The sequence below is a fragment of the Dermacentor variabilis genome, unplaced genomic scaffold (assembly GCF_050947875.1).
Source record: "Dermacentor variabilis isolate Ectoservices unplaced genomic scaffold, ASM5094787v1 scaffold_13, whole genome shotgun sequence".
Classification (NCBI taxonomy): Eukaryota; Metazoa; Arthropoda; class Arachnida; order Ixodida; family Ixodidae; genus Dermacentor; species Dermacentor variabilis.
Genome location: NW_027460291.1, coordinates 45,507,279 through 45,530,521, shown reverse-complemented (window position 1 = coordinate 45,530,521; position 23,243 = coordinate 45,507,279). Strand labels below are relative to the sequence as shown.

At 46.6% G+C, this 23,243-nt stretch overlaps 1 protein-coding gene across 1 annotated transcript; it reads right to left on the bottom strand.

Annotated features, from left to right (window-relative positions):
- On the bottom strand, positions 1–23,243 carry LOC142566656 (sodium/iodide cotransporter-like). The gene is made up of 3 exons (XM_075677487.1): positions 23,133–23,243; positions 747–1,021; positions 1–27 (listed from the first exon to the last, which is right to left on the bottom strand). The coding sequence occupies exons 1-3, from the start codon at positions 23,233–23,235 to the stop codon at positions 1–3; spliced, it is 405 nt and encodes a 134-aa protein (XP_075533602.1). The 5' UTR covers positions 23,236–23,243.

Sequence of the window (23,243 nt, the reverse complement as noted above, 5' to 3'; positions counted from 1 at the left end):
TCAGTTTGTGTTGTGCAGCCAGACAACCTGCCAGGGGGGGAATACAACTTAAATGCTTCTAGCGTAATTAGCGAAAAGAGTGAAGGGATCGGAGGGACACAATATTTCTTAGTAACAATTACACAAATAAACAGACAATGAAGCCAGAAAAGCATGGGATAAGGTAATTATTATGTTTAATTGAAATGTAGAAATAATCACGTAAAAGGAAATGCAAGTGGATGAAAAAATACCTTGCGGCAGGTGGGGACCGAACCCACATCATCCGCATTACACGTGCAGAGCGTTAGCTACGGCTTCATTGCCTGTTACTTTGTATGGTTTAGAGTAATTGTGAGCCCAATAATGAAAAAAAACTCTGTTCACCTCGCCTCGCTCCATGGACAGCATAAGCCAGCAAACCCATTTCAGTTTTTTTTTCTTTAGATGGAACATCTACTGCCGAACTTTTTTCTGGTGTTCAGTGTTCACTTTTGTGCCATTTTAGTGAAAAGTAACGTTAGAACGCCGCGCTTGCTTTTACGCCTAGACACGCGAGTACAGCGCAGCTATTGAAGAATGTTGCACAAGTTCAGCAGTCTCTCGGCTCGCGTGGGCTTTCCGGTCAGTTAGGACAAAAGGGGATTTTGTTCTGTGTGTCCAAACCACTCTTCAATGTATTGGAGCTGGCTTAGCTGTATCGTAGACCTACAAACTTTTACAGTCTCGCAGATAAAAATAAATAAATTTCGCCGTTGTTTCATCACCTCGAATATGGAAGTGACCTTCAGCTCGTACAGCACAGGCAGGTATAAGTACGTGACGATGAGTCCTACTGGAACAAAGACAGGTATGGCCCAGAGCGTATGGAAGCCATGACGGTAATAGTGAGCGACGAATGCAATGATGCCCGCGGCCGTGATGCTTGATGCCAGCATGGACAGGGCCAAGGGAAGCACTCGTATGCTTCGGTTTCCCAGGAAGGCCTCATCTCTGCTCTTCGGAGCGCCTCGTTTGCGCAGAGACATGTACAGTCCAGTTCCTGCAAGAACATTGTGGATGAAGGACTATTTGAACCGCAAAGTTGACCGCAAGATGAAGCCATAGTGTTTGCAACACGCGCGCATGTGCCTCTTAGAAAGCAACCTTCGCATGAAACAATTGTGTGGCGAATCGTCACAGGATGTCCACGTCTCTTGTTCGAGAATTCACACTGAATTTACACTTTTCACTTTCACGTTATGACAAATTCCTCTGAAAGCAGTGTCAAACATTTTTTTTTTCTAATTACGCGAGCCATGCAGTAAACTACTAATCATTTTCACCTACTGTTATGTTTAACTACCAATTTCTGCAGCAAGCGCGTTGAATGAGAACTATTGGCAATAGGATGCATAGGTGGGCTAGTTGGTAACACATTATTATAAAAGTCAGAGCGCAAGAAAGACACTGGACGCAAAGCGAGTGTGGAGTGTGTTCCTGATCTACATCCAGCGTCTTTGTTGCTCTCTAAGTTTTCTAATAAAGAGCTAGTGAGTGTGCTGGAAAAAAATTACCATCAAACAGTGACCCTTCACCGGCTAGTTGCTTCGAATAAAATGGCTGTTACGCTGTGCCAGATACACTGAACACACCTTTAACATATCTCGAAAACATGGATGAACTAGCATGCAAAACTGATCCACTACGTCGCACCAGGCTGTTCTCTTTATGTCACAAACCAAGGAGGAAGGCGCTACAATATTCCTTAGCCTCGAAGCAACCTCCACGTGCCACTTAAGAGAAACTGCGCTTCGCGTTCGTAGTTTTGTTCATGTTTTCCACTCGGTAGGTTCCCCAGCTTCCACCATGTTTTGATGAGTTGGCAAGAGTGGCATGCTTTTACAACCATCATGTTCAGCACAGGCCGCAAAAAAGGACAGCGGGAACGTCCGAAAGACTTGACTGTCGCTTTCCCCATCGTACAGACACATGGTGCTTCTTTTCCACGAAACACTATCGAAACAAAAGCCTAAAACTCTGTTTACATGTAATGTGTGCTCCACTTATCTATACTTCTCTGGACAGAAGTTCGCCCAATATGGAGTTTACATTTCGAATAAAAGTTCTGCAACTGACTGATTCGTCATAGTAACTACAACGTGGTAATATTGTGCCTGCTCCAGTGCACAAGAAGCAGTGAATCAGGAACGCCCTGTGCCTTATGGGTGGCTTGCAGAGGACATTTCCGCGCTGGAAGACCAAAACATGGAATAAAGCGAAAAAAGCAGCGTTCGGTGTGAGGTATTATACGTAGCCATTGCCACCTACCACCAACTATCGGCAGATAGGAGAGCAGTCTAGGTTTTTCCAAACTACAACTCCGTGTACAACTGTGTGTATGCTACCCGCGGATTATGTTATTTCACCAAGCTGGAGATGTGGTTCAGGGCCCCTTTAAGCTGTATTAGTGAATTACGCGTGTGCGATAACAAAGCGGCACTCTAACCATAAGAGAAGGCATGGTAAGACCAAAAAGAGGAACATACGAAAGACGGGTAACGACGTGAGTTTGATATTCCCGCACAAGACCGTCGTGTCGTCATCGATTTCTGACAGTGTCCCCTTGCTATTGGTAAATTGTTGATGGGTAAAATTGTAAGCAGCGTTCTATGGGTACGGAAAAGCGAACCTAGAAACTTTTGAAAAGTTATTGTGGCGAAATGACCAAAATGCGAGAAGACACCCTGAAATGCGTAGAATCACACCGACACAAAGGCGCTCAGCGCATTTGCTCGCCCGGGAACTTCAAAATTCGCAAAATCTTCCGGACATGACACCAAAAACCGAGGAGTGGAGGGGGTGGGAAGAGAGCTAAAATTTTGAAAGCTGCCCCTGAGCGGATGTATTTGCGGCGTTCTATACGTGTTTTGTTAACCAGAATTTCCGTTTAGACGGAGCAGAAGAGCAGCAGAATACTTGGCACTGCGACTTCTGACTAGCAAACATTGTTTTTAACGTCACAGCGATTTCGCTGTTGCTAATTTTGCCTGGTTCAGGAACTTGTCCGAATAAGTTTACTCGAAGCAATTACCCCACGTTTGTCCTTTCATCATCAAAATTCTTTGAACGGAAAGTTCTGAGACGGACTAGCGAGACTTTTCCGCCAACGCTAGTTTTTGTAAAAGTTGATGCCACATTTGTAAAATTGTAAATCAAGCTCAAATTCGTGAACTTTACGAAAAATTTCAGAGACTTGGCATCCGTACTCTTAGGTGCCACCCCGAAATTAAATAAATGGAGTTAGTTTGGCCTCAATTTTCTCCAGTTAAAACCAAGCGCTATTTCCGCTCAATAATGCGAATAGATCGTTTAAATAAGAATTTTAAGGAAAACTTTGTGAGCCCTTTACGCGCCGCCATGACTTGAGCAAGATTTACTGAATAAACGTCATGAAACTGTCGAAATAGGCGCCTGTCACTATTACTTTGGTATATTGCCTCATTTTTGTCAAAGAACAATATCAGCATTGAGGCTGGGAGAATGAAGCAACCACAATGCACTCGAGCCTCCTTAGGACGCTACAGAAAGCGCTGACCCTGCCACATTTTAGTTATTGGACATATTCTGACAGCTCCTATTTGCAATGTGTGGCACACCACGGCCCTATAACTGTCGTCTCCATTTTCTCTTCTGTTTGTTAGCAAACAGCGACCTTCGCTGAAGCTCGAAAGGACTTCCGCGCACTTTCGATTCCATTCAATTGTACGAAATAAAAAGTAGACAACTGAAAATAAACTGATTGAAAAAAATAACACAGACTGACGCGAACTTCCTTAGTTTATTCAGTAATTGTCAACACTTCGGTGTGTGCCTAACTTCCCTACTTCTAAAACGAGAACTATGCGGAACGAGTGAATGGAAAATCTGGCCGCTCCCCTGTTTATCACGACTAACACTTTCCTCACTTCTTGCAGTAAAACTGCTTATTTGTAAACTGCAGGTTGCCACCATGATTGACGTTCCGACAGCGTCTAGCGAGTTGTGTGGAGGTCGCGAAACTCACGGGTTGTGAACCGATGTTGCCAGTACATATTTTTTTTTTCGGAAACCTTCGCTCAGTGGTAATGTCCTAATGGTATTTGCGTGTATCTTTGTACACATTTCTATGTTTATTTCATGTTAAATGTCCAGATATTTTTCAATGTCTTGGTGGGTCATGGAATGGCTTAGTTTGTCAGTACCGCGTTACCGCTAATCAAACGATGAGCCAGAGCGTCACAGAAACTGCGCAGCTGCTGAGGCAACGTATTTCCGAATCTGACCGTTGAAACACAGACTGCGGCGAACGGATGTCAAACACTGCGCCTAGACGCATTATTTCTGGAATGTTATTAGCTTTAAATGCGATGGCGAGAACACGGTCAGTGATAAGTGCTGAACCTAATAGACAAACTTAACAAACGAGCTCGACTGTTCCCAGGATGAAGCACGAGTCGGGCGTGAGTCAGTTTACAGGGAATCTGATCAAAGGCGGTGCATTTCATAAATTAATTGATAAGGTGTTGTAAGACTACAGGTTTTCCCGCTCAGTTTAATCCAAACGCCATTGAAAATAGTCCAGGTGCTAGCCAATTTAATCTGAGCGCCAGCATTCTTAATCCCAGTGCCAATAATTTAATCCAGGCGCCACCACATTTAATCCCAGCGCCATCCGAGTTAATCCGCGTGCCAGCTCATTTAATCCTTGCGCCAGCCATTTTAATCCAAGTGCCACACATTTTAATCCCAATGCCAGTCAATTTAATCGTGATGGAAATTGATTGAGAAACGAATAATTCTTGCAGAAGAGCTCGTAACAGGCGTCATGGATGCCGTATATTCATTGATGTGATCATTATATTGGCGTCAGCACTATAGGAGCACAGTTTCCACGCTACCGGTGTTGTCATTGTTTCTTCAGAAACACTTCCGTGTGTTATACCGCTCGCTCATTTCCTCATTTTCAAGTCGCATTTCCGAGTGAAAAGAGACTCACATAAGTGAGGCAGAATCGTGACGGATATTACGCGACTTGCGTTGCGATCATGACATGCAATTTCCTTCCCTATCGTCTTGCATATCGATCGACACTGTTCGCAAGGGTAAAAACTTGCTCACCATTACTCAGTCACTTGGCATAATCACTAAATGATTCAATATAGCTCACTAATCTTGTATTTTGCATGCACTCTTATGCTTCCGTCATGCATACCAAATGAAATGGTTCCGAGAATGTAACAGCTTATCCTTGAGTGACATGATTAGCTCACTTGTGACTCGCTTGACGCCACCGCCGTTGCATCTCTCCTAACCTGCCTACTAACATATCAAAGGAAATCGCTTTCAATGCTCAAAAACATGCTCCCTATCAATGACTCAAGTGACGTGATCACTAGTGACTGGCGTGACGTCACCACGCTTCTCACGCATGCACTCTCCTAACCTGCCGACATGCATATCAAACAAAATTACTTTTGAAGAGCAACAACCGGCTCATTATCACAACGTCGAATGAGGTGATCACTAGTGACTCACGTGACGTCCCCACGGTTCTCACCCAACCATGCACTCTCCTAAGTTACTGACATGCATATCAAACGAAATGGCTTTTAAAGAGCAACAACCTGCTCATTATCACAAAGTAGAATGAGGTGATCACTAGTGACTCACGTGACGTCACCATGGCTCTCACCCAACCATACACTCTCCTAACCTGCCGACATGCATATCAAACGAAATGGCTTTTAAAGAGAAACAACCTGCTCATTATCATAAAATAGAATGAGGTCATCACTAGTGACTCAAGTGACGTCACTACATTCGCACGTGAGCGTCAACTCCCCTTACCTGCCGGCACGTATATCAAAAGAAATGGTTTTCAAAGGGCAGGTAACTGCTTACCATCGCTCATTAACACGACGTGATCGCTAGTGACTTACAATGCGCTGTTCCGAGGAACTCGCTCAAGATATCGTGTTAGAGAAGAGACGCATTGACACGCGCAAACCGTGTTATGATGGTGACTCGCATGACGTCACCATGAAGACTATTTAGCACGTGCTCTTCATTAAGTGCTGCAATAATATAAAAATATTTTTAAAAGGCGAAATATGTGAATTGAGTCACACCTTTTTCTTACAAATGAATTGGTCATTATGGAACGGTGGTTCTTATATTGCCAGAAACCTTGTCATGCTACCGACCTTGAAAGAAAATATCCTTGTATAGGCTTACAGTTTGATGGTTGCCTCGCGTTAATGAAATATAAGTGGAAAATTGACGAATAGCTGAATCTCGGATGCGTGGAATTGAGTGCACATTCTTTTCTCCTAGAGCTCGAGGATGGACTGCAAGAAGTACAACCGAAAAAACAGCGTCGTGGTGTATTTTATGAGACATCTAACTCGACACGAGATGGTAGAAAGATACGGTGAGATCTTTTGAACGAAAATATGTGATTTATTCGATGTGGTATTTAATTTCACAAGATACCAGGGCACTTCCTGAATGGGATTATAGAAACAAACCAAGAACAACTACATGTCCTCCTCTCTAAGCGCCGCCTGAACAAAAGAAAAGTTGTGCCTATCAAATGCAGCGCAATCCACGCGTTGAACAAGTGCCATAGCGTGTTGTGCAGCATTTACAAGCAACGAGCGCCTGTGCTCCTTTTGTGTGACTCCTTGTGGAGTCACCAGCACTGCGTCGCGCCGCTCACTGAGGTACTGTATAACTTGACATTCAAACTTGGAGAAAACTTCCTCAACGGGATTAAAAAAAGGGCTGTATGGCGGCAGGCGCTTGATAGAATGATTCGAGCTGACCAGATTTGCCTGTTCTGTGCAATTGTGGGCGGGAGCGTTGTCGAAAATGAAGACGGCCTCTGTATCTGACTCCTCAGAGTCAACCTGGACGGAAACGTCGGCGAGAAAGTCATTGAATACGATCCAATGGACTCTTTCGACAATTCGCCAGTGCAGCACACCGTTTGCCGACATGCCGGCAATGATGTTGATGTTGGCGCCTTTCGTCGAAGTCGTCGTCTGGAGCGCTGCCGTGCCCTTTTTTGCACGGCCGAATTTTCTTGAGTACCATATATTGTAATTCGTTTCGTCGACGTAAAAGCGGCAAACGCGGGGCCCATTGGTTTGTAACCATTGCGCATACTCTTTTCGCTTTTCCTTCACGTCGCAGCGGTTGCGGTCCACCGGCCTCTGGGTCGCTAATTTGATGGAGTAGGTGTGTGCGTCGAGGAGGCGGTCAACAGAACTGGTGCTGATTGTGAGGCCAGGTATTTCTTGTTCAACGGTTCGCTTTATCTGTTTCAGCGTGAACGCTGAGTTTTCGTCGACAGTTCTTGTTACGACGGCCACAACGTCGGCACCAAACTTTCTGATGGAGCCCCCGTTTTCAGAGACACTTCACGGTCTGTCGCTGCAATCGACCTTACAGTTTTTAGATTTATGCCCAGCGTCGCGGCGAGTTGTCTCAAATCTCCGCCGCGCCTTGAGGCATCGACGATTCTTGATCGGTCGACGTCAGACACCTTGTTGTTTTTCTTTCGTGGCTTATTTTGATCCTTGAACGGAGGACCCCGCTTTCGCACGACGCTCGCCTGTTCGTCTTCAGGAGTCCCACCTTCCATGGCGGCCAGCTCAGGTAAAAATCAAGCACAGCTGTAGCACCGGGAGCACCTAACAAGAAGTGAGACCGCCACTATTAAAGAAGCGCCGTGAACGACGTCTGCTGAGTCCGCTAGGTTACGACACGATATCATCTGCTTTTCAAGCGAAAAGTCGAACGCGCTCGCAGACGACAGGGAAATCGTGGAAGTACTAAGAAGAGTTTGTGCTCTTTAGAATTACATTACTGGAAGTATTTCTGAATGACATAGAGCAGTAGAACAAAAAAGCTAAAGCAGACAAGTTATCATCTGCGTCACCGCAGGCGAAAGTGCACAGGCCGTTCTCCTGCGATGGTGGTGAAACAAAAACAGAGGACTCAGCAGACGGCATTTTCATTTCATTTGGTATGCATGACGGAAGCATAAGAGTGCATGCAAATACAAGATTAGTGAGCTATATTGAATCGCTTAGTGATTATGCCAAGTGCCTGAGTAGTGGTGAGCAAGTTTTTACCCTTGCGAACAATGTCGATCGATATGCAAGACGATAGGGAAGGAAATTGCATGTCATGATCGCAACCCAAGTCGCGTAATATCCGTCACGATTCTGCCTCACTTATGTGAGTCTCTTGTCACTCGGAAATGCGACTTGAAAATGAGGAAATGAGCGAGCGGTATAACACACGGAAGTGTTTCTGAAGAAACAATGACAACACTGGTAGCGTGGAAACTGTGCTCTTATAGTGCTGACGCCAATATAGTGATCACATCAATGAATATACGGCATTCATGACGCCTGTTACGAGCTCTTCTGCAAGAATTATTCGTTTCTCAATCAATTTCCAACACAATTAAATTGACTGGCATTGGGATTAAAATGTGTGGCACTTGGATTAAAATGGCTGGCGCAAGGATTAAATGAGTTGGCACGCGGATTAATTCGGATGGCGCTGGGATTAAATGTGATGGCGCCTGGGTTAAATTATTGGCACTGGGATTAATAATGCTGGCGCTCAGATTAAATTGGCTGGCACCTGGATTATTTTCAATGGCGTTTGGATTAAACTGAGCGGGAAAACCTGTAGTATCGAAAAAAGTGTAACATCAAACAGCCTTCAGACTGATCCCATCACTCCTTATTCATTCTCAAAGCGCAGGTCTTTAATTATATCACTGCCTTTAAATCCGGAACTAAGAACCATGGCGCAGGTGTTAAAATTTACAACACGTCACCTAAATGTTTCATGATAGAAAAAATTGACCGTTATAGCCTCAATTAAAATATTCCAGCTGGAAATACCGTTTTAATACCTTGAGCTTCTTACGGAAACGAACGAACCTGTTGCTTACGTAGGTATACATCCACGTCAAAGCATATTGTTACCCCTGAGCGTGTGCCGATACAGGCGGCCATACACTAATTTTGACAGAACTAATAAGGAATCTAACATAGACTCGGATGAAGGCGTCATTAAAAATGCAGATTTTTCAGAAGTAGGAGGGGACTCACGAGAAGTCCCTGAGAAAGGGCTCGCATGCCTTCAACCGTAGATATTTTTTTCGGCATATCTTTTGGAAACTGTTGATTGAATGAGGTTCTTGCTTCGGTGATCAGCGAATTGAGCTGACTTTGTACCATTGCCAGGTATCATGAGGGAATACACACCATGTCAAAGCTCTGTCGAGATTTGCGAAGTTTATAAACACAGTCAACCTGTGCTAACTAATCAATCTTGCGCTAAACTCCTGGGTACTCAGATTTCCGCTTTAATCATGGGTAGTTCGCTTGGATCCCAATGACGATTTTGTGTCTGGTCGGTCTTTTCACAATGCGACTGCACCTTTCTAACGCGTCTTTAAATTGAGCTAGCCATTTTAAAGGCCTACTACAATCTCAACAGTGCCTGTGGCAATTACGGATGGTCTGAAACAGTTGCATGCCATCTCTGTGAGTGTTCTCGTTTTAATCAAGAAAATCTAGCCCTCGTCTTCACATAGCACCAATTGGGAAGTCGTCCGCTAGCCGAAACGCGAATTCTTTGACACTGTCCCAGCACAGAAATCGCGAGTGGCTATAAAGGCAGTGCAGCGTTACATAAAGAATACAGCATTGGGCGACTAACTCTAACACGGCGCACTGTGGGATGTAGTATGTCGGTGCATGCGATACTGTCCATGTATTTTTCCCTTCTCCAGCACAAAGTAGTGAATTGGTTCACTGTGTGCGGCGATGAAGGAAACGTGGCAAGCGCCTGAGACACGACGTGCCTAATCGCCGTGCTCGTCAAAATGCAAAAACGCCTCCATCGGGTGTGTGGATGTGTAGGGGGTGCGTAGGATAAGTACCAGTTCCATCTAGTTCTGAAAGACTTCTCCGATGCATGAGACAGGCAGCCGAGACTGTGAACTGCTCGGTGTACTTCCTTCCAGACGCGACTAGTGAATTCGTGGTAAGCGCTGAAATCTTTTTAATTTTCTAATTTTTTTCCGCGCTACATTTAAGTGATGTTGAATTCCGCCGAAAATATACTGTGTATCTAGCCGCGTTCATGGCGCCTTGCGTACGGGAGACTTCGAAACCACGATGCCACTGAGAAATACAATGCCATGCCACCCGCTGCGATCATCAAAACCCGTATGCCGCGCATAATTCAAACATGTTTTCAGGCATTTCAGATATACTAAATGGACTTAATCTGACTCTCCCGACATGCCTCGTGCTTACTTTCTAATGAGAGCGCCTCCCCCCCCCCCCCCAAAAAAGAAATAATTGCAGCGCTAAAGGAAGAGAAAAAGTGATTAGAAGGTTTGCAGTAGTCCGCAAACAATAAGAAATAAATAACGTGCAGCAGTGCAAATCCTACTCTCCATTGACCTCCGTCCAACCCCTCTACGTGAGCGAGTGGTTTTTCTCCGAATTCCTTTGTGTGGATTGGCCAGTGTGCTGACCCGACCTTACCTGCGCTCCCAACCTCTACGCCAGTGAGCTGTTATTCTACGTATTCCTCTGTGTGCTGCCAAGGCCCTCTACCAGGCAGCAATAGAGAATGCGGTTGCCCGGATGGTGTAGCGCATAAGAAGGCCTGCGAGACGCCACAGGCAGATCTTCTCTGCGCATGCGTGCAGGAGCACGCAAGCTTTACGTTTTTGTACTTTTTTTCTACGAGTGTACGGCTCATTCATCATGATGTATTAAACTTCTGTTATTGTTTTGCGTCCATCTCGTCTTCCCTACTGAACCCTTCCCGATGGTAAACCTTGTTCGAGCTCCAAGCAGACGCTGTTGAACGTCGCCGAAACCCCGACCCCGCAACAAATGGATGTAGCAGGTCGTAACAATTCGTCGCAGCCGTAACAACCGGTAAGGAGTGGAGGGGTGTGGATCGACGAATCTCGTCTACCAAGTCGCAACTGAATGCAGTGTTTGCGATGGCCTACGCCGGAGTCTTGGCTCCAAGGTGGTGACTGCGGGACTTTCTCTGCTGAGCTTTGCCAGGTTTTGCTGAAGGGTTAGAACAGAACGAGTAATTCGAGCTATTATTGTCACCTCGTTAGGTTGCGGCAAGGCTGTGTACAATAGAGAGAACTGAAGACAGCCATGAATTTAAAGTGATTGCGTTGGTGGAGTTGACTAAGGACTTGCAACCGGATGTCACTGACACACTCCGAAAACCACAGTTGATTGAGGCTATTCTTGCTCTACAGGCTGAGGATGATGAGTTCACGCAATTCCTGGAGATCATTAGATAGAGTGAGACTGCAAAAATTCATGAAGAGGAACGTAAAAAACAGAAAGAGCGAGAACGTGAAGAACGAGAAAGTAAAGAACAAAAAGAGCGTGAGGAAAGGCAACATGCTCTTGAACTGAAGCGACAAGAGCTTGAAATGGAAGCCCTCGAGCAACAGGTAAGAGGAGCGAAGGAAACAGTGCAGGACAGCGCGTATCGTTAGCGATGACAGAGCTAATGTGGCCATTTAAACTCGGAGAGGACATTGGTTTGTTCTTGGTGAACTTCGAGCGGACGTGCGAGAAGCAAGGGTTCTTCCGCGAATCATGACCAGAGCGTTTGCTGACACTGTTACCGGGCGAGGCAGCGGACGTAACCACTGGCCTTACCGAGAGAGGAAGATGAGGATTATGATAAGGTAAAGTCTAGTTTGCGGAGGAAGTATAGGCTGTCAGCGGAAGCGTGCAGGCGGAAGTTCCGCGAAATTGCAAAGGAAAGGAAGGAGTCCTCTACAGAGAGTGCATATAAGCTTATGTCAGACATGGAGGAGTGGCTCAAGGAACAAAAAGCCTATGGTGATCACGCACGCGAAGGTTAAATATATTCATTGCTTTGCACTTGAACAATTTTATAACCGGTTACCTGAGAACGTGAGGTACTGGGTTCAAGATAGGCCAGAAGTTAACACGATAGCGAGAGCCGCTGAGCTAGCCGAGTAATTTGTGACGCGAAGGGCTCGCGAAGTAGGCGACGGTCGGAGAGGCTATCCCAATTTCAGACTCGTCAGGGCGAAGCCCAGGCCGAAAAAAAGAAAGCACGAACCTATCATCGGAGGTACGTCAAAATGGAATACTTCAGGGTCGGAAGGGGTCTCTGAAGATAAAGAAATCGGAAGCGAGAAAACCCTTTCTTTGTTGCAATCCAGAGAAAAGACGGGGAATGCGGGAGATGGAAATTCAAGACGATGAGCAAAACGTGAACAAGGTGAATGCAGGAGCCAACGTTTCGACAAGTGGATTTGTCTTCTTCAAGGCGACGTCGCCTTGAAGAAGACAACTCCACTTGTAGAAACGTTGGCTGCTGCATTCACCTTGTTCACGTTTTGTTCTTTGATGCAAGTATCATAAACCAAGGCACATTGCTGCGCAATCTAACACGGCAAAGGTAGTATTTTTATCAGTAGGCTGCAATGACAAGAACATGAAGCTGCTCGAACCGTACATGCGCGACCTCGAGATAAACGGGAAACCATGGCGCGTACTTCGCGGCTCAGCCGTTACTATGGACGTGGTTAACAGCTCTTATTTGGAACCTGAGATGTTCTCAGGTGAATGCACCTGTATTAAGCAAGCTGCAGAACCTCACAGTGCATGTCTTGCGGCCGCAAAGGTATCTAATAAAGGCCCTTTTGCACACTAGTGACGGAAGTTGTCATATCACCTACGATTTCTCATCAGTGCCCTTACCTGTTCTCAAATAGGTCGGGCCAGATTTTGCGCGAGAAAGGGCTAGTGTTCGGGGGGGCTAGCGTGATGGCACAAACGAGATCGAAAGCTCATGAGTTAACTGCAAAAGCAGTCGCGGAAACGGCACTAACTCAGGCGGATGGCTGTCCGGAACCTCAGAAAGCGGAGATCGAGAATGCCGCCGCGTTGTAACCACAGGAGTTTGGATCCACACCGCAGAGGTAGTGGCACCAGCCTAGTTAGTGGAAGATCAGTCGCCAGATTTATTTGGAGCGCCTACGTCGGTAGGTCTACAGCGGCAGAGATAGACAGTTCAGCGCTTTGATGTGCAAGCAAAACAAGGACCCCAGCCTGCGGAAGATCCGAAGCAGCCTAAACAAAGGTGTAGCAAGGAAAAACGTAAATTTTTATGAGAGAGGCGGCCTACTGCACCGTGAGTATGTAGGTCGCAGGGGTGTAACATTTGACCACTTAATCGTGCTCCAGGCTTATCGACAAGATCTCTTGCGCTTGTAGCACGGAAGCCCCTGGGCAGGTCATTTAGGTGCCAAGAAAACTATGCATCGACAATTACAGTATTATTTGCCAGCTTGTTTCCGCGACGCAAAGTAATTTGTAAGAACTTGCGACACAGGTCAGCGCGCAGGAAGCTCGGTGAAAAGGCAAGAGCGCCGATGAAGCTAGTGCCGATCATCAATGAGCCCTTTCGCCGGCTCGTAGTCGGCACAGTAGGCCCAGTTCCAGTAACAACCTCGGGATACCCTCATAATCTGACAGTGATTTGCCCCGATACTATAATCCCCGGAGTGGTCCCGCTTAAAGAACTTAGTTCAGTGGAAATAGTTATAGCGCTCCTCTCGATATTCGCGCGAGTTCTATTTCGCGCTTAAGTACAGTTCGACCAAGGCATCGTGTTTACTAGTGCCCTAACCACTACCTTTCTGGAACGATGTGGGGTAAGGCTCATTCACAGCTCAGTGTACCACCCTCAGTCCAGTTCCGTAGAGAAGCTACACTCTATTATAAAGCGAGCGTTCAGGGCGTTATGCTTCGAAAGTAAGACAGAATGGGAGCGGTGCTTCCTTGCTACAACGTTTGAGTTGAGCACTGCGCCGCATGAAGCAACCGGTTCTTCGCCAACAGAGCTCGTATACGGCCGCTCGCTGCGATCGCCGCAGCGCAAGCTCCGCAATTCATGGGAAGGACGCGGGGAAGATCCAGTTATGGTCGAGTACGTACTTAAGCTACTAGAACGCTTAAAGAAAGCGTAGAAGTTGTCAAAAGAGACCATGTCTAGAGCCCAGCATAGGCCCAAGGTGTGTTGCGACCGGACAGCCAGGACCCGTTGATTTGAAGTCGGCACTAAAGTAATGATTCTGCAACCATCGCAGAAAAACAAGCTCGAGGTGCAGTGGGAGGGTCCCACAAACGTGGTTAAGAAACTGTCTGACGCAAACTACGTTATAAGCCTGCCTGGAAAGTGGAAGATACAGCAGATTTATCACTGTAATCTGCTCAAACCTTACAGGGAACGGGAAGCAGTTGTATGCATGATGGTAAACGTTCCTGAAGAGATTTCAGTAAAGATTCCGGGGCTCGCGCCAGTCACTAAGGGGAGGCGCTTGAGAACAAGTAATTACGGGTCTAGTCTTTACAGCGCACTAAAGACATCGGTATCGAGCTCACTTCTTCGGAGTCAGTATGTTTAAAGGCTTATCGAGTGCCACCGCGCCAACGTGATAAAAAAATGTTGACTTTAGGTGTAATCGAGCATTGCGAAAGCGATTACACCTCAGCTTTAATCTTAGTTGAAGTGCCGGGCGAGGATCCATGTCATTGCGTAGATTACCGCAGGCTAAATGCTACCACAAACGATCAGATTTATCCTACACCAAACATCGAAGAGCGCATGGAGGAAGTAGCGCCCGATTCATTTCTACCCTGGATCTACTCTCTTAGACAAAAGTAGACCCTTTGGGGTGTATATTTGCCACACAACAATAATCTTCATCTGCATTGATTGCGTTTCCTTTCTTGAAAACGTCGCGCCCGCTACTTTCCTGTCGGGAAGGCTATGTTATGCTGATTACGCGCATGCGGTTCGTGACTTAGAAGTACCGGGCTCGCAGCGTTAAAGAACGGAAATGCGGACAACACAGATGACGATTATCGTTGTGTGGCACGATACGACCCAAAGGGGTGTAGTTTTGCGTAAGAGTGTGGCAGATATTCCGTTTTCATATCTCTGTTGAGAACATACCACCCTAAGGTCCAAAACTTCCGTTTGAAAAGTGCATCGCACTCTTTCTCAAGACCTGTGGACAAAGTGTTGAGCGCACAGGAAGAGCTTGCCTTACCTTACTTACATGATGTCGCGATATATTCTGCATCTTGGTCGGAGCATATGCAACATCTGAGGGCGGTGTTGGCCAGCTTGCGTGAATCAGGTCAAAGAACCAAATGCCAAATGGCGCAAGCAGAAGTGTTCTATATGGGCCATGTAATGAAACAGGGCCGCCACCGTCCCTCTGAGCTAAAAGTAGCTGCGTTGCATTTCCCGCAGCCGCGCACAATGGCGACACCCGATCTTTCTTAGGGGTCGCCGGGTAGTATCAGCGGCACATACATAGGTATTCTGTACTAGCTAGCGCTCAAAACTGAGATTTTTCGAAAAACTGAGCCACAGAGTGTCGTCAGGGACGTAAAAAAAGAATCCTCTTTCAATGCCTTGAAGAGCGAGCTGACGAGTCAGCCCGTTCTAAGATCATCGGACTACACGAGAGGATTCGTGCTTCAATGACATGCGAGCGAGCGAGCGAGGCATGAGCAGCGCACTATGCCAAAAGGCAGAGAGCGAGCACGAACGCCCCGTCCTCTACCAAAGTCGGAAACTCACAAATCGAGAACACGCGGACAGCGCTACTGAGAAAGAATCCTTATGTCTCGCATGGGCTGTTCGAAAATTGGCCTGCTATCTTGCGGGCTCTAGGTTCGTCATCGAAACAAGTACTTTCCCTCTCAAATGGTTGGAGATAAGACTTTCCAATATTGGCCGTCTCCTGCTCTGCAGTCTCGCTTTACAGCAACATTCTTTTGAAACAGGCTATAAAAAGGGAACTCTCAATGGCAATGCTGATGGCTTGAGTTCAAGCTCCTGGATCGATAATCAGCCTCGAACGCTACCCAAAACTCGTTTTTTTTTTCCTGACGTAGGATTGGAAAAGTCTTATTTTGTTTCACGCACTTGGGTTGAGCCATGCCTTGCGAAGCGTATAACAAGTGCATGTATGTATTTAGTGTTGCTGTAAGTTCTGTAAAGTTGTCACTTTTGAGTAGGAAATAAGCCTGCCGGAGCTCAGCGAGAAGTTGTCCCGCGCTTGATGACTGAGCGCCTGAGTCTCGTTGTAGTTCTGTCGACGCGTGCTATGAACGAGAAACTATTACAGACCCTTCTGAGGCATCTAGGCCCGGACCGACACGTTGAGCGGCGTGCGAAAACGCCCACAGTGTTTCGTGATCCAGAGAGCTGTGCGACAGCCGACGACGACTACAAGCACCGACCTGCGTCATCCCTCTGGCCAGCGTGTGTAGTGCCCTGCCCATCAGGATCTCCATCGGCGGCGGGGCAGTAGCCAATCGAAGACATTTCGGGATAACCTCTCTCTTTTTTATGTGATAGCAATTATATGAATAGGTGCATTTTGCCGTCGCCGTTGGCGTAGGCGTCGCTGTGATGTTCCGTATACTGTTCAAGGGCGACAACACCGTCACCGCGCACCGTATCTTGCATGTGCCAGTGAAAGCGCACGATGGGAGCCGGTGATCGCGGCTCACTCTCGCGCGCGCAAGGGAGAGAAGCGGGGAGGAAGCGCGCCTTCTTCGCTCGCGCGCTAGGCACCGGGTAAAAGGGAGGGGGGGGGGGAAGCGTTGTACTCTTGCAGCGACTGCGTATTGCACAGCCGCGCGCGTTCGCGCGGGCCGTATATTGAAAGCAATCTGCGTTGGGGGCAGTGTCTAGGCGCGCCGACGGCTCATACATTTGTGCATGCTGTGTTCTCGGCGCTCAGTTTTGGTTGAAGCGATATACGGCACGAAAGTCCCTTCTCTCGCTGCTGCTGCCGCGCTTCCTTACGCCAGCGCTTTGACAGCGAGTATCCTCGGTCATCGTGTGTGATGTATTCACGTTTGCCTGTGGGCGCTGACACCGTACTTGATAATTTAGTCAATAAGCGAATATTTACTAGTTTATACGGACGATAAAATGCTGGCGCTGAGCTTAGGGCCACAAGAGGGCGGCACCCCGCACTCCCCCTTTTCCTCAGTCTTTTGAATTGGATTGGCGCGTCTCGCTAGGTGCTTGCGCTCGCATTTCCGAGCACAGGTTGGTGGGCACTGGTTTTTCGACTAGACTTTCAATAGATCGCTCGTTACTCGCGCTAAAGTAAAGGCTGCGAGATGAAGTGAGCGTCGGATATCGTAGAAGTGATTTGCCGCGCGCTTACCCTGTAAGTACGTAGGAATGCCGGAAAGCACTCATACAAGCAACGGTTAATAAAACTAGCTTTATTTTCTTTTACTTTGGTATGCACCTTCATACTGGGTCGCGACGAGCGATAGCTGTGCTAACCAGCGCAGGATAGAGCTTCCCTACTAAGTAAGTTACTTCGCCAACCCGGACCGCCTCGGCCGTCCGAGCGTCCACCTATCCAGGCGGCAAGTGATTTGGCTCACATACTGCGTGAGCAAAAGCGTAGACATGTAGCTATTGAAGGAGATGACCGGTGAATTGCGTCCTTTTTCGGAGCACGCCATCGGCGACTGGTGGAACTATGCCCGTGCGGTATAGTGCGAGACAAGCTGCTGGCGCAACCTACACTCGCGGTGGCCCCTGGAAGATAGTGCAAATTGACAAGTGCTTTCTGCGCGGCCAGCGGAAGTGCAATCGAGTCCGCCTAAGGACGGGCGACAACCTTCCGCCGAGCCGCCAAAATTACGGTGATGAGAACAGCCATCGTACTATCTCCGCCGTAGAACCTACTTTGTTCCCCATCCGCGGCTCAATAGAGCTCAAGCATTAACGCTCCGTCTACTACAAACTAATACGTATCCCAATCCGTCGCTCTTACATAAAATCTATCCGGATACCTACACCAATGCTACCTGCCGCGACTGTGGAGAAATAGCCACTTAGAACACATGCTCTGGTGGTGTGCCCGGTCACGCTCTATCATCGATAACAGCTCGGCCAGATGGGAGGCGGTTCTCCGCAGCCTCTTTCTGGCTGACCAACTCTGAGCAGTCCACCAGGCCCACGATGCTGCCCAGAGGCTCGGCCTTCCGGTTCCCACGTGGGAGCGGCCCGCTCCGTGAAGACTCACGATCTGCAGGACTTCAATAAAGTTTTACCATGCCATACCATGCCATACCAAACCATACCATACCATCACTCGGCGCTACCCAATATGAAGGTGTATCACTGAGTAAAAGAAAACAAAGCTAGTTTTCTGACACCTTGCTTGTATGATTGTTTTCCGGCATTCCTGTGTGCTTACACGTTAAGCGCGCCGCAAACCACTTGTACGCTACCCGACGCTCACTTCATCTCGCGACCTTTACTTTAGCGCGAGCAACGAGTGATTTCTTAAAGCCCAGTGCGAAAACCTGGCGCCCGCCAATCTGTACTGGGAAATGCGAGCGCAAGTACGTAGCGCGCCGCGCTAATGTAATCCAGATAATTGAGAAAGAGGGGGAGTGCGGCGCCGCCAGTTTGTGACACTAAGCTCAGCGCTATACGATACACTTACTACCCTTAGTTGGCATAGCTGCCTACTAATTTCCTATAGCACTCGATGCTGCACCTTTAAGGTCAAACTGGGACATTATTTTTTTAATTTTCTCTCTCCCTCTTCATATATGGGTTGTCGGAATTGTCTCAGACTGAAAGAAAAAGTTGATAGCAGGATTCAGAAGAAAAGTGTGGCATTCTGACCGAAATGAGCTGTAAACATACAACTGATAACTCCAAATGTGCACAGGAGTTCCCTATTATGATTTAGCCAAACTGACTATCAGCATGCATATGCCTGAGCTTGTGTGCACGATTTGGTACCCACAAAACTATGGCAAATAAATTGTTCTTTTAAATTTTCAGACGAATGAAAATTATCAAATAACATGAAAAGCCAAACAATTCTGATCCATTAAACCCAAGTACAAGCGATTAACCAAGCAACAAAGAAGTAAAAAGTAATTCCTGAAATAATGCAGTAGAGCATGTTTTCTAACTTTAAGAGAACAATAACAGAAGCTCTTGTACTTTAAGTATGTAAAGTCAATACTGAGTCCCACATAAAATCTCTAGGTCTTGTTATAGATTAAGTGGATTCAACAGGATAAACACTATTTTGAGATCTTCTATCATTAAAGAAATGTAAGTAGCACAAGCTTTTTCATATTTTCGCTATTCCTGGACACCGGAGCTACAGCGAATTCGCCCATCTATAGTATGAACCATCGTTTTACGTTCTCACTTTATCTATGCCGTATAAAACGCATTGTGTACTGGCTGCATCAATGGAAACGTCTTCTTTTCGTTTTGGAACCTTATATTACGTGATAACTTTTTAATATATTTGATACAGCATAATCCTTGTAGTACATAATTTAGTGTAGGATGCGGGTCCGTTTACTTCACGAAGATATATATGGGCTGAGCGAACAATAATGTATAAAACTGGTCTAGAATTTCCCTCAAATTTTGCAGGCTACGGTTTTTTTCCCCTGAGACATTCTATAAGTCGGCCTTAAATTTTCACCAATAAACCCAAACCGATTTTGAAAGTTTTAAAACTTGCTCAAAATTAAACATTCATGAACTTTACGATCAGCAGCAACAGCATCCTACTTAAGTGAAGTGTTAGTGAAAGCCTTCGCCAAGGATTAAATGCTTCTGTTTTCCGTCAAGCAAAACCCCCTTATTTGTGAAAATTTAAATAAAGTAAATAATGTGCTTGTTACGATTTTGGGAAGCTGTCATCGGCTGTGGCAGACTAAGGATACCATAAGTCTTTCAAGGCATGTACCTATGCCCGCACCTCCCCCTCCGCCCGCAAACACACACACACACAAAAAAGAAAGGGTCTTACGTTAGGACTGTTTGAAAGAACAAATGCCAGTCAGTCTTGAAGCTGGGCATATTAATGGCGAATTCCATCGGCCAATGGAAAAATGCATTTACGAAAACCTTTGCAAATATGGGCCCTGTGCCGGGGTGATTTACCGACCCTGTTCCAACGCCGCTTTTTTTCAGGCTATGGCTACGGCCGGCCGTAACCGGTGCATGAAAAACCAGGCATACAATCGCATGGAAGGAATCGCTTCGTTATAGTATACCTGCCTGGGTCCACATTAACTAAACATATCTTACGTAAGTAAGTGTTTTCCTATTGGCCGGTGGCAGGCGTCACTCACAATGGTAACCAGTCTGACGCCGAGCTGACAGTCGCGTCACTAAGCAATCGCAGAGGGCACTTACGACAATGTTTTCTTATGATTAAATTTTGCTTTAACACAAGAGGACCGTGACTCGTGTTACTCGTGAAGGGACCCCACGAGTAACAGTACGCGAGCGCATGGCCCTGTAGAAATAAAGCCGCCACGGCCAGGAATGAAACTTGACATCTAAAAAATTATGGGATTCTACGCGCCAAAACGACGATCTGACTAGGAGGCACGCCGTAGTGAGGGACTCCTGAATAATTTGGACCAACTGGGGTTCTTTAACAAGCAGCTAAATCTAAGTACACAGGTGTTTTCGCATTTGGGCCCCATCGAAATGCGTCTGTCGTGGCCAGGATTCGATCCCGCGACATCGTGCCACACCATAGCCACTAAACAACCACGGCGGGTAAACTCTAGACCTGGAGCTTAGCAGCATAACGTACACACCGGGCGGCTGAGGGAGAAAGAGAAATTTTGAGGATGCGTGCACTGAATCGGGCCTCAGCGATTCCAAGTAGCTTCCTCTCGAAGTGCTTAGCAATCACTTGCTTGGCTTCGGTGATCTGACGAGAACTGGTGTGAATAGATGAATAGTTGAAAGGTGAATAAATGCTCGCACCCTTCAACCTCCCGTGTACAAACCAAGTGGCGCTAAACTTGCAGTAAACGTGGTCACTTTTGATCGTCATTTTTGTATATTGATTCGAGGAGTGAGACATGACCCATTTGATTCCTGATAACAGTGGGCCAGATTATCTAGTTGTTGTGTGCGGCTACAAATTCTTTGTTCACAGCTTCTGAGGCAACTATTTCAATAGCGCTGTAGTCATTATAGAAATAACTCACGGGATTGTTACGTAATTCAGTCAAGCAAAAATGACTCATTTGGTCGAAAATTTCTTGCTCTAGGTGGGTTCCATTTCGTGATTTCTTGGTGTCCATCCAGGATCTCTAATCACTAGTTACTTGAATTACTCTCTGACCCGGTAGTTACTTGAGGCAAATAAACAGAGGAACACATTATGCAGCTCGGCGTTGCACGTGCAGGAAGGCAGTTTGACGAACCCCATTGCTCGTTCTTTGCGAAAGCCTCAGGAAGTACGGATTGAAATGCTACGAGCGACATGAAAACGGCAGGTGTGTGCGTATGTGTGTGCGTGTGTGTGCATGTGTGCGTGCGCGCGTGTGTTCAACTACCTCAACTACCTGAAGCAACTAGTAACCTCAGATAACAATGCTGACACGCCCGCTGCCGCCTGCGTGGCTGACTCCGCGAAAGGCTCTCTCAGTGACCGGAAAGTGGGGAATTTGAGTGTGCCTCAAGCGCATAAAATGAAGCACCGATTCGGCCGCACAGACTGGCAATGTCCAGTGTGTCCTACAGAACTGTACCCGTGTCTACCATTACCGTCTCCGCGTTCCAAATTGAGCACCGGTGCTGGCATTTAGAAGGAGTAATTTCCTTCTATATTACGCTGTATACGCTATTACGCTATACGCTATATTAACTTAAGCTGCACCTGTAAACGGCTATTCTACGTTGGAGAAACCACCCCTCTTACCGCGAGAGAATAATAAGAAAGCAACAAAGGATTTATTTTATTATTGGGGGTTTTACGTGCCAAAACCGCTTTCTGATTATGAGGCACGCCGTAGTGGAGGACTCCGGAAATTTTGACCACCTGGGGTACTTTAACGTGCACCTAAATCTAAGCACACGGGTGTTTTCGCATTTCGCCCCCATCGAAATGCGGCCGCCGTGGCCGGGATTCGATCCCGCGACAAAGCAACAAAGGAAGCAAGAACAAAAAATAAAGGCTGGTATAGCGATGACTGCTTGAAGTTCCTTCAGCAGGTCTTCATTTCTTCGTTGAATTCGGCAGCGTCCACTGGAATCAAGCTAATTGATTACTGGAAATAAACTTCTACAATACACTCAGGATGAACAAAATACTGAGCCTAGCAAGCTTCGATATAATTTCTGCATGAAAACGCAACGTCTGTACAAACAAATTCTTCGAAATCTATGATGCCACTCTGAAGCGTCATTACTGAGATTTCTCCTGAAATAAGCATTTTTTTTCGCCAATTGAATCAAAGTAGAGCGTTCGAAAAATGCTTCAGTTGTGTAAGCTGATTTAGTGTTCTGTAATTTCTATTTAGAAAAAAAAAATTATGACTTCCGATACCAAATATTCTAAAACAACGTTCTCTTCTGAAGCTCACGAACTGCCCTGAAACACCCGATATGAGATAATTTTCTCTTCTGAAACCCCCGGTATGCTTTGGCAACGGTACCGATGCGAATAACATGGTGAAATTAGTTCGACGTGCCGCCCTACGAGGGTTTGTAATAGAATTGTTCAATTATGTCTTTAAACTGCAATATTTTGGAGCAAGTGATGAGACTGGCATGTTCTGCTTTCCCTGTTTTTTCCAGACACCAGCTGCAATAGAAATTGCACTGTACCCGCCATGGTGGCCTAGTGGCGCAGTGGCGTCGGCGTTAGCGTTGCGAAGCTAGAGAACACGGGATCGAACCCTGGCCGCGGCGCTGGCGGCGGCGTTCCGATGGGGGCGAAATGCAAAAAAAAAAAAAGAGCGTGCACTGTCCATTGTGTGCCTGTTAAGGAACCCCAACTGGTCAAAATTAATCTCGAGTGCCGCGCTACGCTGTGACTATAACATTGTGGTTTTGGGACGTAATTAACAATAATTTAAATAATTCAATTTCACGGTTCGCAATGCGAGCTCTGCAGCGTACGTCGAAGCCCTCTTTGAAGCGTTAGTACACTGAAGGTAGATGTCGCTTACCGAGGCTCAGTGCTGTCAGCGATACAAATACTATATAGTCAGAAGCGTGTACGCTCTCCGAACTTGTTGGAGAGTCCATCCGTCTCGTAGCGAAATCGGACATAGAGTGCT